A 15,556-nucleotide genomic window follows, 5' to 3' on the forward strand; every position below is an offset into this window, starting at 1 on the left:
TGACGTGCCTCGGACGAGATAACGCGCAGCTCGCGCTATCTAGAGGCAACTGCCCCGAATGTGACGAGATGGTGTTTTAGATCCTTCAGCCTCATCTCGCCACCTTCGATCAGGTCCCTCCGCCTGCCCCTGGGCCGCGCTGGAAGAAGCGTCGAGAGCAGAGACCACCTGAGCGACTGCACGCCGGATGATTCCCCGCGTGCCCTTCTTTGCAGCGGCCTGTTCTGTTTCCTTCAGTGGACATCCTCTCTACAGCCGCATACGGCAGCAAGTGGTCAGAAACTGTCTTGGAGCCCCCCGCTTTGACGCAGTCCGCCACGAGCTCCAAGACCAGCATCGATGTGGAGCTGATCCGCATGCTCACAAAGGCCGTGGGAGACCTCGGGCTCGAGTGGTCCCAGCCCCAAAAGCCAGCGCGCAGCAGACTTGATGAGTGGTACCTCAAAATCCGCCGCCTCTCTTCTCCTCTGAAGCCTGCGCCTTTCTTCCCTGAGTTACATGACGAGCTAGCCAAGCCTACTCTGCTCGCACAAAGTCCTCATTTTCCCCAGCACTCTCAACCGTCGATGGCGCAAAGGAAAAAGGCTACGAGTCTCTTCCCCCCCCTCGAAGAGGCTGTTGCCACACAGCTCTGTCACTGTACACACTGCAGTCATATCACCCTGTAGCCCAAGACTGGTTTCCCACTGAAGCTAAGCAGGGCTGAGCCTGGTCAGTCCCTGGATGGGAGACCAACTGGGAAAACCAGGTAGCTGCTGGTAGAGGTGTTAGTGAGGCCAGCAGGGGGTGCTCACCCTGTTGTCTGTGTGGGTCCTAACACCCCAGTATAGTGATGGGGACACTATACTGACAAAGAGCACCATCTTTCGGATGAGACGTTAAACCGAGGTCCTGACTTTCCGTGGTCATTAACAAAAATCCCAGGATGTCCTTCAGAAAAAGAGTAGGGGTGTAACCCCGGCATCCTGGCCAAATTTGCCCATTGGCCCCTCTGACCATCATGGCCTCCTAAAAATCCCCCTCTCCTGATTGGCTTCATCACTCGGTCTACTCTCCACCAATCAGCTGGTGTGTGGTGAGCGTTCTGGCGCAATATGGCTGCTGCACATTGGTGGTGGTTGAGAAGATTCCCCCCTTCAAAGTAAAGCGCTTTGAGTGCCTTGAAAAGCGCTATATAAATCAAACAAATTATTATTATTATTATTATTATTATTATTATTACCACTGCCCACCCTCCTCCCGAGGATGGCAAGCCAGGGCGCAGCACCCTTCCAAATCCTGCCGCTCGGCCGGGCAGGCTTCCTAGGCTCTTCATACCATGGCTGTCCTTCAAGTGTTCCAGGCCAGACTTCTCCGCTCCTTGGGCGTGTCTGTCCCCAACTCCAAAACTTTGAAGGACCTTTGCAGTGCGACGGACTTAGCCCTGCGTGCTACTAAGGCGCCCGCGCAAGCCATTGGGAAACTGCCAAAATATGGCAAACCTGGCGGTCTTATAGCGGCACCTTGAGCTTGACCGAGATGAAGGACGCGGATAAAGCCTCCTTCCTGGACGCCCAATCTCTACCATGGGTCTCTTCAGTCCATCAGTGGTGGGATTTGCAGAACGTTTCACGCAAAGGTGTCGCAGGCCATGAGACACATCAGACCTACGCGCTCCAGCTCTTCTTCAGGCCGTCAAGATAGGGCTCCGCCCTCTCAGCCCGCTAAGCCGGCTGCGCCATCTTCCCGGCCTAGCTCAGCTTCCAAAATGCGCAAACGTTCCCGCTCTACGAACCGCAGCAGACAGCCTGAACGCCGGGGACCTCAACCCAAGCTTGTGTTGAACCCCGAGCCTCCAAAGTCATCCTAGCCACAGACAGACAGAAAAAGAAGATGGCCAGTTCCCACCTCGGCCGGACCCCCATCTCTAGCTCCCGGTCTCCCAGTTCCCTGCACCCAGGTGACTGCCAACTTCAACTTTGCAGTTATCACGGCGACCCAAATAAATCTCAAAAAGAGCTTTTTCTCTGTAGTAAATGTGCCGACTTCTTAGTATGCACTCCTGCATTAATATACCATGGGTTGTAAATTGAAAATAAAGCTTTTATGTATGTTTCTGTCGATGAATACACGTGCTGGCTCCTCAGTGATACACTACAACAGCAATAATAAAAGAAAAATGTGGGAAAAGCGGTCTCTCTTTGTAAACTGTGTTCAAAGCATGCGAGTGCTGCCATATGACCAGTCATTTTCACCATCATCACCGTCCGGGTATATTGCACGCACACGCACGCTGTGAGAAGATCTGTTTCTGTGCATCATCCGAAAGCGTGCACTCGTCTCAGCACTCAAATATTGAGTTCTCTTTCAAGTCTTGCGCTTGAACAGACAAACTCACACAAAAAGTATCAACATGTCCATCTTGACGAGTATCCAAGCAGACATAGTCTGAATATGCCTTAAGTGAACTTTATACAGCCGAAAAAAAGACGACTACTATTCTTGCTTTAGTTCTTAAATGGGCAGTAACATTTACTGCTGTCTGTTTAATGTCAAACAAAAGATAAGGACATCACTCACTGCTCTTGATTGAATAGCTTTTGTAAGTTTAATAAGGATTAATCGTTCATTTAAACAGTTAAATATGCAGTTATCTTACATTTGATTATTTTTTAAATTTTCACCTAAAAACTAATGTTAGACCTACCTGAAAAACATGAAAAGCATCATGTATCAAGTATCTTTGCTCAATAGTATTTGTTTGTGTTGCTGCTTGTATTGAGGTTATTTGTTCTTATTTTCTTTATTTTTATTAGTCCTTTATTCCGTGAACATAGCAAATACTGAACCGTACTGAAACCATGAACCTAAAACCGTGATACAAATGACCCGTGAGCAATCTGTACCAATTACACCTCTAGTGTAACATTTGCGAAGGGGTGCCACAAAATTTAAAAAAATATAAAAGGGTGCCATGACAGAAAAAAGGTTGGGAAACACTGATCCAGAGGACCAATTCCCCCAGGGGAATGGTTTCTTTACCCACAAACGATTGAATTAATTTGGACACCTTCAGCAGAGCAGAAGTAGATCTCTTCGCCTCAGAAGACAATACTCACTGCCCAATATTTTTCTCCAAACGCAGGGACGCCCTGGCCCATGTCCGCCCCAGACCAGACTCCCTCTATATGCCTTCCCCCCGATCACGATGCTGCGACAGACCATCAAAAAGATCAGGGAGATAGTATCCACAGTGCTTTTAATTGCCCCGCTTTTAATATCTCCTGAAACCTCTCTGACAGAGTTATGAACACTATTTCGGAAGCTTTAGGGTGTCCCTGCGCCAAAACATCGACGCACACTCATGCGAAATGGCAGAAGTGCTTGCTTTTCTCCAAGAGTTAATGGATGTGGGTCGTTCCCCCTCCACGCTCAAAGTTTATGTTGCTGCCATAGCAGCTAACTACGCTCAGATCACGGGGCATTCACTAGGGAAAAGTGAGCTCATTGTACGTTTTCTTAAAGGGGCTAGGAAATTGAACCCGCCTCGCCCTTCCTCGGTCCCTATTTGGGACCTCGCCGTGGTTTTAGAGGCCATGAAGGGTCCCCCCTTAAAGCCACTTCAGACCACGTGCTTAAAGCTCTTATCACTCAAAACCGCGTTTCTGCTGGCTTTGGCCTCGGTTAAGCGAGTGAGTGACTTACACGCACTCTCAGTGAGTCCATCCTGTCTCGAGCTCGGGCCCAACAACTCCAAGGTTGTGCTCAAACAAAGACATGGTTTTATACCCAAAGTGCTATCAACCCCTTTCAGAGCACAGGTTATTACACTGTAGAGCTGCAACTAACAATTATTTTTTCTGTCGGCTAATCTAGCGATAATTTTTCTGATTAGTCGACTAATCTAACGATTTATTTTTTTACCCTTTGAAATTTTTCAAAATTCTGTGGCACCCCTCGCATAAGTTACGCTAGAGGTGTAACAGTACAGACTGCTCACAGTTTGCTTTGTATCATGGTTTAAGGTTCACGTTTCAGTACAGTTCGGTATTTGCTATGTTCAGGGGAAAAAGGACTACTGTCAAATGAAAATAAAGAAAATAAGAACAGATAACTTAAATAGAAGCAGCAGCACAAATAAATACTATTGAGCAAAGATGAGAATAAAATAAACAATGCTTTTCAGGTTTTTCAGGTAGGTCTAACATTAGTTTTTAGGTAGAGAAATTGAATAAAGTAATCAAATGTAAAATAACCACACAATTAACTGTTTAAAATTTAAAAAAAATAATCCTTATTAAACTTACAAAAGCTATTCAGTCAGGAGCAGTGAGTGATGTCTTTATCTTTTGTTTGACATTAAACAGACAGCAGTGAAGGCTACTGCCCCTTTAAGACCCACGGATAGTCGTCGTATTTTCTGTATAAAGTTCACTTAAGGCATATACAGAGTAGGCTATGACATTTTGACATACTTTTTGTGTGAGTTTGTCCGTTTAAGGATTTGAAAGATAAATCAATATTTGCGCGCTTTAGAACGAGTGCAGAGACAGATCTTCTCATTCGAGTCTCCTTGCTACATGGGGGTGATGACGGTGAAAATGACTGCTCATATTCGGACGTACGGCAGCACTCGCATGCGTTTCATAAAGTTTACAAATAGAGACAGTTTTGCCCACGTTTTTCTTTTATAATCGCTGTTGTTGTAGTGTATACCTGAGGAGTCAGCACGTGTATCCATCGACAGAAACATACATACAGCATTATTTTCAAGTTACAACCCATATTAAAGATGCGTCATCAGGTGCATTTTGCTAGCATATAGGTCTAAGAACCTAATCTGCCCTATAGGCATTAAAGTCCACTCCACTAGAGGCATGGCCTCATCTTGGGCTTAGTCACATGGCATTTCCATGGAAGATATCTGTGCAGCAGCGGGCTGGGCCTCTCTGTCCACTTTTATCAGATTCTACAAATTGGAAGTCCCGGCTCTACAAGCAGGGCACCTCTCCGTCTAAGGCTCTATCTAGACCCTGTCAACATGATTGCTTATTGTGTCGGCCTATACACAAATAGCCCCTAAGCACCATTCACTCTACCATAGATCCGACTATGTCCGATCAAGTGTTCAAACGAACCCACTCTTCCGGTTCTTTTCATTCCCCTTATGAAGCCCGCCTATGTCGGTCTCTCTAGAGGTTTTGACACATTCTAAGGGGAATACTAGGTCAGTCAGCACACACTGCATTTTACAATGTGTTACCATACGCAATACGAGGAACCTTTTAATAGGGAACGTACTCTCAACGTACTTTCGTAACCTCGGTTCCCTAAGAGAGGGAACAATTATTGCGTTCCGCGCCGTGTTCGTGCTTCTCAGGTATCGCTTCAGTCAATTTTTAAAACCTGACACCTATGGCGAATCAGGGTCTTATATAGCCTCGAGTATGCTAATATAAGCCCCTTTTTCGGCGGTCTCTCTGGAGCGCCCCGATAGGTTTGTTCCTCTCAGCCGCCTCACGATAGGTTCCTGCAGTTGCTGCAGCCCGGCCAATCAGAGCGCTCCTCGTGCCGTGCAGCTACACTGCGTTTTACATAGATACCTTTATTAATAAAGTTTTGCTTCATATTCTCAAGAAAAGGAGTTTTTCCCATACGCAATACTCATTCCCTCTCTCAGGGAACCGAGGTTACGAAAATTAACCAAGTATGCGTTTCGATCTCTTGCATAAGTAAAGTGTTAGTAATTTGTGAAACTAGCTGATTAAACGATACTACTGCTGCTGCTAGTCTATATGGAAATGCTAGTTGTTTACATTGTTCGTTTTTTTGTCCACATTTAATGATTTCCTTTATTATTTTTTTCTAAATAAGTTAAAGTTAATATTTCATTATTTTGAAAAGTGCACTCAAAAAGGTAACTAAATAAACAAATGTAAAAATAAATAAATAAACCAAACACCTTGACCTGACTGCATATGCCTACTACAGTACAAGATTCCATTCAGAATTACTAACTACACAGCAAATACAAATTAATAAACCAATTTAAACTTCATCAGTTAACTTTAATTATGAAACATTATCCTGAAAGCATGTGAAAACAACTGGAATGCACTGAAACATGTCGTGCAAAAATATGATGTGCGATCAGTGCGTTGTGAGCACACATAGTTTGTGCATCAATTTAACAGAATCACGTATTCTTACTGTACAATCCCTGTACATCACTGTTAATCGTCTTTACCTTGATTGCAATCCTCATCCATCAAAACTTTACTAGCGAGACGCAGGTTTGCTTTATCCAGCAAAGGAACATTTTGCATATCATCTAGACATACAACGATGGGATGTTTTGACGTTCTGTTCAGTCTGTATTTCACACGTGAGGGCTCACGCTCTTCAGAAACAATGACAGAATATGGCAGCGTGTTTTTAAAAGTGAAACACACTGAAATGAATACTTCACCGAAAACACAATGTGAGTCTCTATTATCTCTGCCATCTCTAATGTAATTCTTCATATTTGCGCTAATCATTGGACTGAAAAATATCCAGTTTAGTGGCATAAGATTATCTGATTGCAAAAAGAGAAGCAAAATCGGGTCAAGGGATTGGGAAAAAAAATCTGTCTACCACGTTTACAGGTATTTTAGATTGATGACTTCTGATGTCATCTAACTGCGTGACATTAATTACCTTAATGATGCAATTTCACATGCTTATATATGTTGTTGTTTACGTTAAATTATTTTTAACATGTTAAGGATTTAGAATCACTAACCAGTTAACGTGTACAGGCCTAGTTTTTATTAATATTTTTTAAATGAAGTTGGGAGAATCTGTTTTGAAAATGGAAATGAGAATTAGGAAATTTCACTGGAATTGGTAGCGATTATTGACATTTTGTAATTGTTAACCCTAGTGATGGTAAGACATTTAGGTGATTGAACACAAACCTTAATTTTCTCAAGCTCTGTCTTCATCTGTTCATACTCCCCAGTTTGTTTCTCTAAGGGCTCAAGCTTCAGTAGCACCTCATCCAACTGTCTGTGCAGTTTGCTGCTCTCTCTGTGAAAAACACATCACCATGTTTCAAAGGCATTCTTCACATACACATTTAGTTAACATACTTAAAGGTGCGGTATGTAGGATTGACTTCAAGTTGTTGAAATGGGTACTGCAGTCCAAATTCAAAATATTTGAGAGTTGTTTTCCCCGCGCCCTCCTCCTCAGACTCGACACTCATGCGGGTTGCCAGCTTGAGAACACACAGGAGCCAGGAGCCAGCGCAATTGACAATGAAAGATACACTATAAGTTGATTTATTAGTTTAAGCCGCTTTTTACTATGCTCTCGTTCATAAACATTTTTAGAAGGATGCCGAGGCTTTTTAGGTCAGGTAGAATCTGTGATCTCTGACCCGGTTTGTTTGATGGCTTCCATGGCAGCACTACACTGCACTTGCCACCAACTGGCAACCTGTGGTGTCGAAAAACAACTGGGTAAACTGGCAGCATGCTGTATCATACAAACCAAAACAAAGAGACATTCCGACACAGAATGCACATTTAAAATTAGAATAACTGGCTGTAGCGTTGTTTTTCTGAGGAACAAATAGGTGAATTTAGCATATTTCATACATATCTGCAAGGATATTATGATGTTTTTATGCTCTAGTAAACAGAAAAACTTACATACAGCACCTTTAAAATCACAATCAACTTTCTTTTGCAGAACATTATGCTATTGTGCACTAGGCCTGTCACGATACATTTTGCTGGACGATAAATTGGCCAAGAAATTATTGCAAACGATAATATTGTCGTTCTAAGACCATTTTCATCTAAAATAATGATAATGGCATACAAATGCAGGTACACCTTTTCAAAGATCAATAAACTTTAATTTCTAAAGACTATTTAACACTAAAAATGGAAAACATTTTAAATAACCACAATAAATGAACAAAACAACCAAAAACAATAAAAGCATGGACTCTCAGTCTGTTTAAAAAATGCATTTAAATAAGTACCAAAAACAATAAATAAAATGGACGGAAACTGCAACAGATGATTTTGTTTTAGGAGCATATTAGGGGCGGCACAGTTCACAAAACTCACGGTTCGGTTCATATCACGGTTTTAGGGTCACGGTTTTCCGTTCTGTACGGTTCTTGTTGTTTTTTTTCTTTTAATTCAGAAATGTACTTCAGCATATGCTATATTAATTATCCACAATTTAGGATACAGTATTAAAAAAAATTGTTATATCATAGCCTAATCATGCACAAACTGACCTTGACCATATCTGAGGAAAGTGATATTTTGATACAGCAAGAGAGAAGACATTGACATGCTTTTCATTTATTTGCCAAAAAAAGGAGAATGTGTATTGCTATCTCTACAGGAACTTATGTGCCTTTTTAGCACACAAAGATTGAACTGAAGAATTAACTTGCTTTATCAAACTTCAGCGTAGCTTTAAGCCTCGTTTATACACGCCGCGTTCGCTCGAGTGCGAGGGTGCGCACGGCAAAAATGACGTCGACGGAGTGCGCGAGACCCCATTTCGCTTGGCGTTGTGCACGTCAAATTTCGTAACTTGTGGCTCCTCAACCGAAGAGCCACGAGTTCCAGACGAATCTGCTGGCCGAGAATGACGTCTCATCACGCCGCACCTGGTCTGCGCGTCGAGTATAAACACCTTCCCAAGCAGACGAGGCGCGCGCAGTCAACGAGACACGAAGAAAACAAAAAAGCACGCAAATGGAAATTATCGCGGCCAAAAAAATTATTGAGCGATTAATTGATTTTTCGACTATCACGACAGGCCTACTGTGCACATTATCAAACTTCTAAAAATGATAATGCACAACAAATTACCTGTGTTTCCTTCTATCAAATAACTTATCTGTAGCAACTGTGTGTAAATGTACTTAGCCAAGACATTGTTGTACTTGCATTACTTTAGTTAACAGTTAAGTGTCTTTGGAATTATTAGGGATATGCCTTTTGACGAATCAGTTGTCAACTGTTCTGACAACAGCCTGGTTAATGTGTAAATCACTTTGATAATCAGCAGCTGCTTAAAGCATAAACGTCACCTAAAAATAAATCTATGACACATATTTGTAGTAAAAAGAAAATAAGTTCTTACCTCTGTGATTTCTGAAGCTGTGAATTGTGGTCAAGGAAAACAGATGAATTCAGAGAACATTGTTAACTTTCAAGTTTTGTGTTCACTGCCTTCCAGACCAGTGTATGTGATTGGTACAGACTATGGAGTGGGTAATAGAGTTAATTTTGCCTGGGGCAAGGAGCTAACTTAAAACATTTGACACTTTTGTTTCTTGTTTTGTAAATATTCTAGTTGGATAAGGAAAAAAAAATAACTGGCCAAATTGTCTAAAATGTAATGTACTTGATATTAGGATTTATAAATGGTTCAAAGAATGAAAAAGAAAACTATTTTGTCAATTTTTTTTATGTATTACACACATACCACCTCTGTGCCGCGTGAGCAAGCTTACATTGTGATTTTACACCAGTGGTATAATAAACACCATAGAAAAATATTGACTTATTAAATGCAAAATCACATTTACATCCAAATGTTCATTTCATTTTAACCAGATACCATTTGGAAAGGATGCCGCATGATACAACGTAAAATTGCCATTGGTGCTCAGAATGATTCAAACAAAACCAAAACACTTGTTTCCAATTCAGTATTAACTTTGTTTAAAAGTATAAAAGTAACATTTCACTGTCAACCATTGACTATCAGCATGGCTGAGATTATTTGTGATTTAGAGTGGCCGGGCTGATATTCAATGCAACAGCACTAAGTGCTCATGTGACAAATTTCAATATAATCTACAATAAAATGATTCAATATATCAACAGACAGCATGTCAAAAGCAAGAACGATGTTATCATCTACATAGCTCTGAAAAGGATATCATCACACTTCTCTTTGTATTCACTCAATAGACGGCTGAAATAAAAATGTGAAAGTTAATAGGAGAATGCTGATATAGTTGTATTTGACAACGCAGGTAAAACTAAAAAGTAATCAACTAACATGTTCATCTTTGCCATTAAACATGAACCTGATTATTAGAGTACTTAGAAAAAAGAAATGAAAAAAAAAAACTGTAAATATATTTCTTTAAACATTCTAGCTAAAAACCCCTAACCCTAAATATTCCACTTTTGCAACTCCATTGCAATCACTAAAGATTGAAACATTTAACAAACATGTTCTATTCAAAATTAAGTCTTGTAGGTCTTATAGTCTTATGTCATCTATATTTGATTTAATGTAAAACGCATATTTTTTTGGATTTGACCAGAGTCACTGATAAAGTTGTGACACTTCCATAGACTTTCTATAATGAAATATCATCTGTTGTCAGACAACCGGTAGTTTGGAATAGGGCTGTGCAATATATCGAAATACTGCAAATTTACATATTGCAATATGCTTATCGCAACGGCACGCAATATCTGAATAATTTTAATAGGATGCTTCAACAATGTAAAAAGTGTATGTTTTAGGTTGACACAATTTTCAGAGAATACACTCTGAAACACGACTGTTACTTATGTGACTTGCTTGACGTAAAAAAATAAATACATAAAAAATAGTAATTATAATAATAATAATATTTTTTATAATATTCAATAACTTGCAAAAACAACTAACAAAGTAATGTAGAAGCCACTCAAAATAGTCAGTGTCATGTTTACTACTCATCTGCCGCAAAATAATCATACTTCAGTTCTCAAAAATGTATATTTAACAAATTGACTAGAAGCCTTGTCAAATGACTATCGTTTAAACTTACGCCCGTTTCACACATACTCCGTCTGCAGTGCGTGTGCGTTGCGTATTTTTTTCCGTACCCATGTTAACGGATGACAGCTTTCACACTGCACGCGGATGCGGTCCGTCAGTCCGTTCCAGGTGCGTTGCGTCTGCAGCAGTGCACGGATCGTTTTCGTACCGAGTCTATTTTTTGCTGCGCTGCGTTGCTGCATTAAAGCGACAGAAGACTTTTCGCATTAAAATTAACATGTACTGACGCGAAAATCTAGTCATTTCACCACAGATGCATATCATTTAAAATATACTCTTGTTGACTGTTTCAAAGTCAACGCATGGCTTTTTTTTCTCAAGTAAAGCAACAAAACGACACCCACCTGGCATTTAGGTTAAAAAAAAAAAGAAAGTGCCATAATGGAGAGCACTCGTACTTTCTTGGAGGAGAAAACCAAAGTTATTTTTGCCCTGCAGGATTTCTTTTAAAAGGGTGTAAAAACGAAAGAAAAGACGAGAGTAGGCTGTTTTTGAATAGACTATTACGTTTCTAATTTAAAATGTTTGTGATTTAAGGCTATAACCTGTGTTTGAATGTTTTGCCACTTGTGTGAGCTAAATCTAAAGTATATAAATATGAATAAATGAATTTAATAAAATGTTTAAATGTAGTAGGCTGTAACCTGACTTCTATTAAAGAGTAAACAAAGAGAATTGCAATTCTGACGAGGCATGTTCAGTAAAAACTTTTGGATTTTAAATAAAAATAATGAATAAATGCTGTGTTTGTGGTGTGCAACAGCGGATCAGTTGCGGACTGCAAACGCAGCATATGTGAAAACACTACAGGGCTTACGGATCCTGCAACGCACACGCAACGCAACACGCACCGCACACGCACTGCAGACGGAGTATGTGTGAAACGGGCGTTAGATGGTGAAAAAGGTGACGTTAGCTAAAAGGATCCAGTGAGCGATCTGGAAGCAACTAAACAATTGTAGTAAACGTAGTTAGCTTCTAAAATATGAGTGAATGATAAAATAAAGGCTAATTGAAATTTCAGTCCGTCAAAAGTGATCGACATGCACATCATCTACTTTTGTATTTTATGACAACACTGGCAGGAAATAATATTAACCTGTCATTTGACAAACTGTCATGTATGCTACTTGGAGTTTCTAATACTAGCATCTTGCGTTAGATCTAGACAACACAGTTGAATATTTTCGTAATATTGTCTTACTAAGAAACTTTCAATTTAATCAGAAATGGGTTTGACAGTCAAGTGGATAAAATCACTACTTTCTGCTTGCAGGAATACGGTTGAAATCGGCCCTTGCTTTAGTTTTAGACGCTGAGCGAAACTTGCTTGATTTTGTCCCAGGTTAGAAAAACTCTGTGGTGAAATGGGCAGAGCAAACAAAAAACTCTGAATTAAATTGTTGCGGTATCCAATTGTAAATAAACATCAACCATGACTTTTGACATTTTTTATCTGTGGGAAGGCTATGGAAAGTCCTCAAGTCCCCTTGCACAGCCTGGAACATGACATTTGTGTCCATGATCTGCCGTTTTCGCTATCCTCACGCCACGCTTAAACAAGTGTGGCGTGAGGATAGCGAAAACGGCAGATAAACCGTTTTCACCTGACTGAACTCCCGACGGCTGCGCATTGCGCAGTTCCGCCTGACAATGAACATTGGCTGACATGCAAATGTTGGGGGCGTACATATTAAGGATCCTAGCGATTGCGTCACATGTAGCATAATGTTGAAAATAGCCTGTATTTCCGTGGTGTTTTTCACAAACAAGATTTACATATGAGAGAAGAGGCACTGGTGTTCGAGACCCACTGTATGCGATGTCCATGTACTGAACTCTTTTTATTTAACTATGGTAAGGTTAATAAAAATGTTCATTCTAGGTCACCTTAAATAACAAAGATAAATTAAAATAACTAAAATAATCGTACACCCTAGTTCAGGAGTCTTTGTTTGTTTATCTGAACGTTCTTGATGTTAAGTTTTAGTAGGGGTGGGGGATATCTCGATATTTAAAATATATCGAGATATGTCAAAATCCATAGAGTTTAAAAAATATTGTATATATCAATATATTGTTTATATTTATTTCTGATTCCGCCACTTTGCTTGTTTGCTTTCTCTGTGCTGTGCTCGACCCGGCTCACGCGCCTCCCGCCTCCTTGCTTTTGTTCCCCCTCCCCTCGCGCGTTGTCTCATTGAACACGACGGCATCCGCAACCAGGTTTGGATTAGTTATCATGTTGACAAGCGTGTGCGTTGTTTAAGACTTAGTTTAGAGACCACGATTTTCCCTCAAACAAAACTGCTTGCTAAAATTCATAAAGCAATATTAATGTTCATCATAGTTCAAATCGCAAGTTTCACTATTGGTGCGAGACTCACTCGCAGTTGCAATCATGTCAGTTTATGATTTGTGTCTAACTGATCGCATGGTTTTCAGTTAAAATGTCCAAATGATTGCATATTATTTGAAAACATTAAAAAAATTATTGCAATATCATCATTATTATTATTTTGTAAGCTTTGTCACGGGACTATGATGAATAGGTCTATTCATGTTTTAACCGATAGGGGAAAACGCGACATCCCGGGTGTCCTGAGACACAGTGCTCTTCTGTAAGGTGTACTGTATCATACACAGCCTACCTTCTGACGTTCATATTTTGTTTTGTAACTGGAAAAGAAGGGAAGCTCGTCTCATGTGTAGCCTACATGATCCGCTGGATGAGGCGCTCAGTCACGCTTTAGTAAAGAGTGCGACATCTAGCTAGCCTACTGTTTGAATTTTAATACAAATTTAACAGGAAGTGGTGTTATGAAAAAAAATCAGTTTATTTAGCTATATCTCAGTCATGCCCATATCTTTCTGCAAAATGCTTACTCTTTACTTTAACTGTAAAAAAGGGAGTCTTTTGAAAGCATGAAATGAATGAAAAGAAGGCTATATGTATTATTTATTTTATTTTACAGTTAAATTATTATTTTTATTTAATCAGGGAGTTTTTGTTTTTTTAAATGTCAACAGCACTTTGTTCCTATACCTCTTTGCCAGGGATGGAAATTAACTTTTTTGTCCACCGGCCACTGTGGCTGGAGGATTTCAAAATCTACCAGCCACTCAATGTTTTTACCAGCCACTTTCTTGTTTTTAACCGACAATGTGTAACTGCACGTGAAAATTAATACTACAAGCTCTACAATACTTAAGCTGTTTATTTAATCTCAAATCTCAATGAAATACTGACATTTTTCACTCGTATACACACACAAACCATGAACTGATATACATTTCATTAAATGAGTAGGGCTCTGTGTGCTCTCTCTCTTTTTTTTTTTTTTACCTGGATGTGGCGTTTGGATGATTCTTGGTCTTTTATGGCTTCCAGTTTTAGGTTTTTAGTACCAACAATGAAACTACTAGTTTTGGCATCTTCTGAAGCGTGTTGACGACACACCGAGTAGAACATTGTCAGTAGGGATGCACCGAAATAAAGATTATTGGCTGAAACCGAAGCACTAAAAGAAATTATGCCAATTATCCATTGCATTTATGGCTAATGCTATGACTGAGTAACTTTACTAAAAATCAAGGCATTGCAATTACATGAATATTAAAGTTTCAAATAATAAATCAATTACAAATTATGCAAATATTTATTTAGCACATTGCAACAACCCAAAGTATAAAATAAAATTCAAACTAAAATGTTTAACTCGACCTCACTCATGTGTACATTAAATAATAATGTACACTGCAGAAAGGTACAGAAATTGAATAAAGTAATCAAATGTAAAATAACTGCATATTTAACTGTTTAAATGAAAGATTAATCCTTATTAAACTTACAAAAGCTATTCAATCAAGAGCAGTGAGTGATGTGCTTTTGTTTGACATTAAACAGAGTAAAGGCGACTGCCCCTTTAAGACCTAATAGAGGGATATGCGTCATCTTTCACGACTGTATAAAGTTCACTTACGGCATATTCAGACTATGTCTGCTAGAATACTCATCAAGATGGACATGTTGGCATACTTTTTGTGTGAGTTTGTCTGTTTAAGCACAAGACTTGAAAGTGAACTCAATATTTGCGCGCTGTGAGACGGGTGCGTGCTTCCGGTTGACAGTGACGGATCTTCTCTCAGCGCGAGCACAAGTTCTTATTCGCGTCTTCTGGCACTACATCCAGGTAATGACGGCGAAAACAACTGGTCATATTCCGACATACGGCCGCACTCGCATGCACTGAACACAGTTTATAAAGAGGGGAAACAGTATGCTATTTTTATTTACCCGCCACGGTGGCCGGTAGGTGAAGCGAGTTTACCCGCCACAACTCAAAATCACCCGCATTTGGCTGGTGGCGGGTGCTAATTTCCATCCCTGCTCTTTGCACTTCAATATATAAATAAAAGACTATGATATTTGGCATATTTGTTTTTGCTGTTTTTAGGGGGTTATTTTTCCTGTAAAGATATCGAGATATATATCATATATCGAGATATAGCTAAATATATCGATATATATTTTTTGCTCCATATCGCCCAGCCCTAAGTTTTAGGTTGATAAAACTATAATACCAAGTCAACCAAATAATTTTGGCATTTAAATATTTGCATTAATTTTTTTTGTTTGTTTACATTGATGTTAATTATATTGTCAAATTTGTGACATACATTTTTGCTAAAACACTGCTGGACATTTTCAGGA

The 15,556-nt window shown here is 39.8% G+C and overlaps 1 protein-coding gene across 2 annotated transcripts in view; it reads right to left on the reverse strand.

The window, feature by feature from the left end:
* ice1 (KIAA0947-like (H. sapiens)) overlaps positions 1 to 15,556 on the reverse strand; it is a 43,062-nt gene that overhangs the window by 24,457 nt on the left and 3,049 nt on the right. For both annotated transcript variants that reach the window (XM_067449229.1, XM_067449228.1), the window contains exons 3-5: positions 9,943 to 9,978; positions 9,139 to 9,156; positions 6,939 to 7,050 (exon numbers count right to left, since the gene is read on the reverse strand). In XM_067449229.1, coding sequence (XP_067305330.1) covers positions 6,939 to 7,050; positions 9,139 to 9,156; positions 9,943 to 9,978 — 166 coding nt within the window. The remainder of the gene's footprint in view (positions 1 to 6,938; positions 7,051 to 9,138; positions 9,157 to 9,942; positions 9,979 to 15,556) is intronic.

This window comes from Pseudorasbora parva, chromosome 7 (assembly GCF_024679245.1).
Source record: "Pseudorasbora parva isolate DD20220531a chromosome 7, ASM2467924v1, whole genome shotgun sequence".
Taxonomy (NCBI): domain Eukaryota; kingdom Metazoa; phylum Chordata; class Actinopteri; order Cypriniformes; family Gobionidae; genus Pseudorasbora; species Pseudorasbora parva.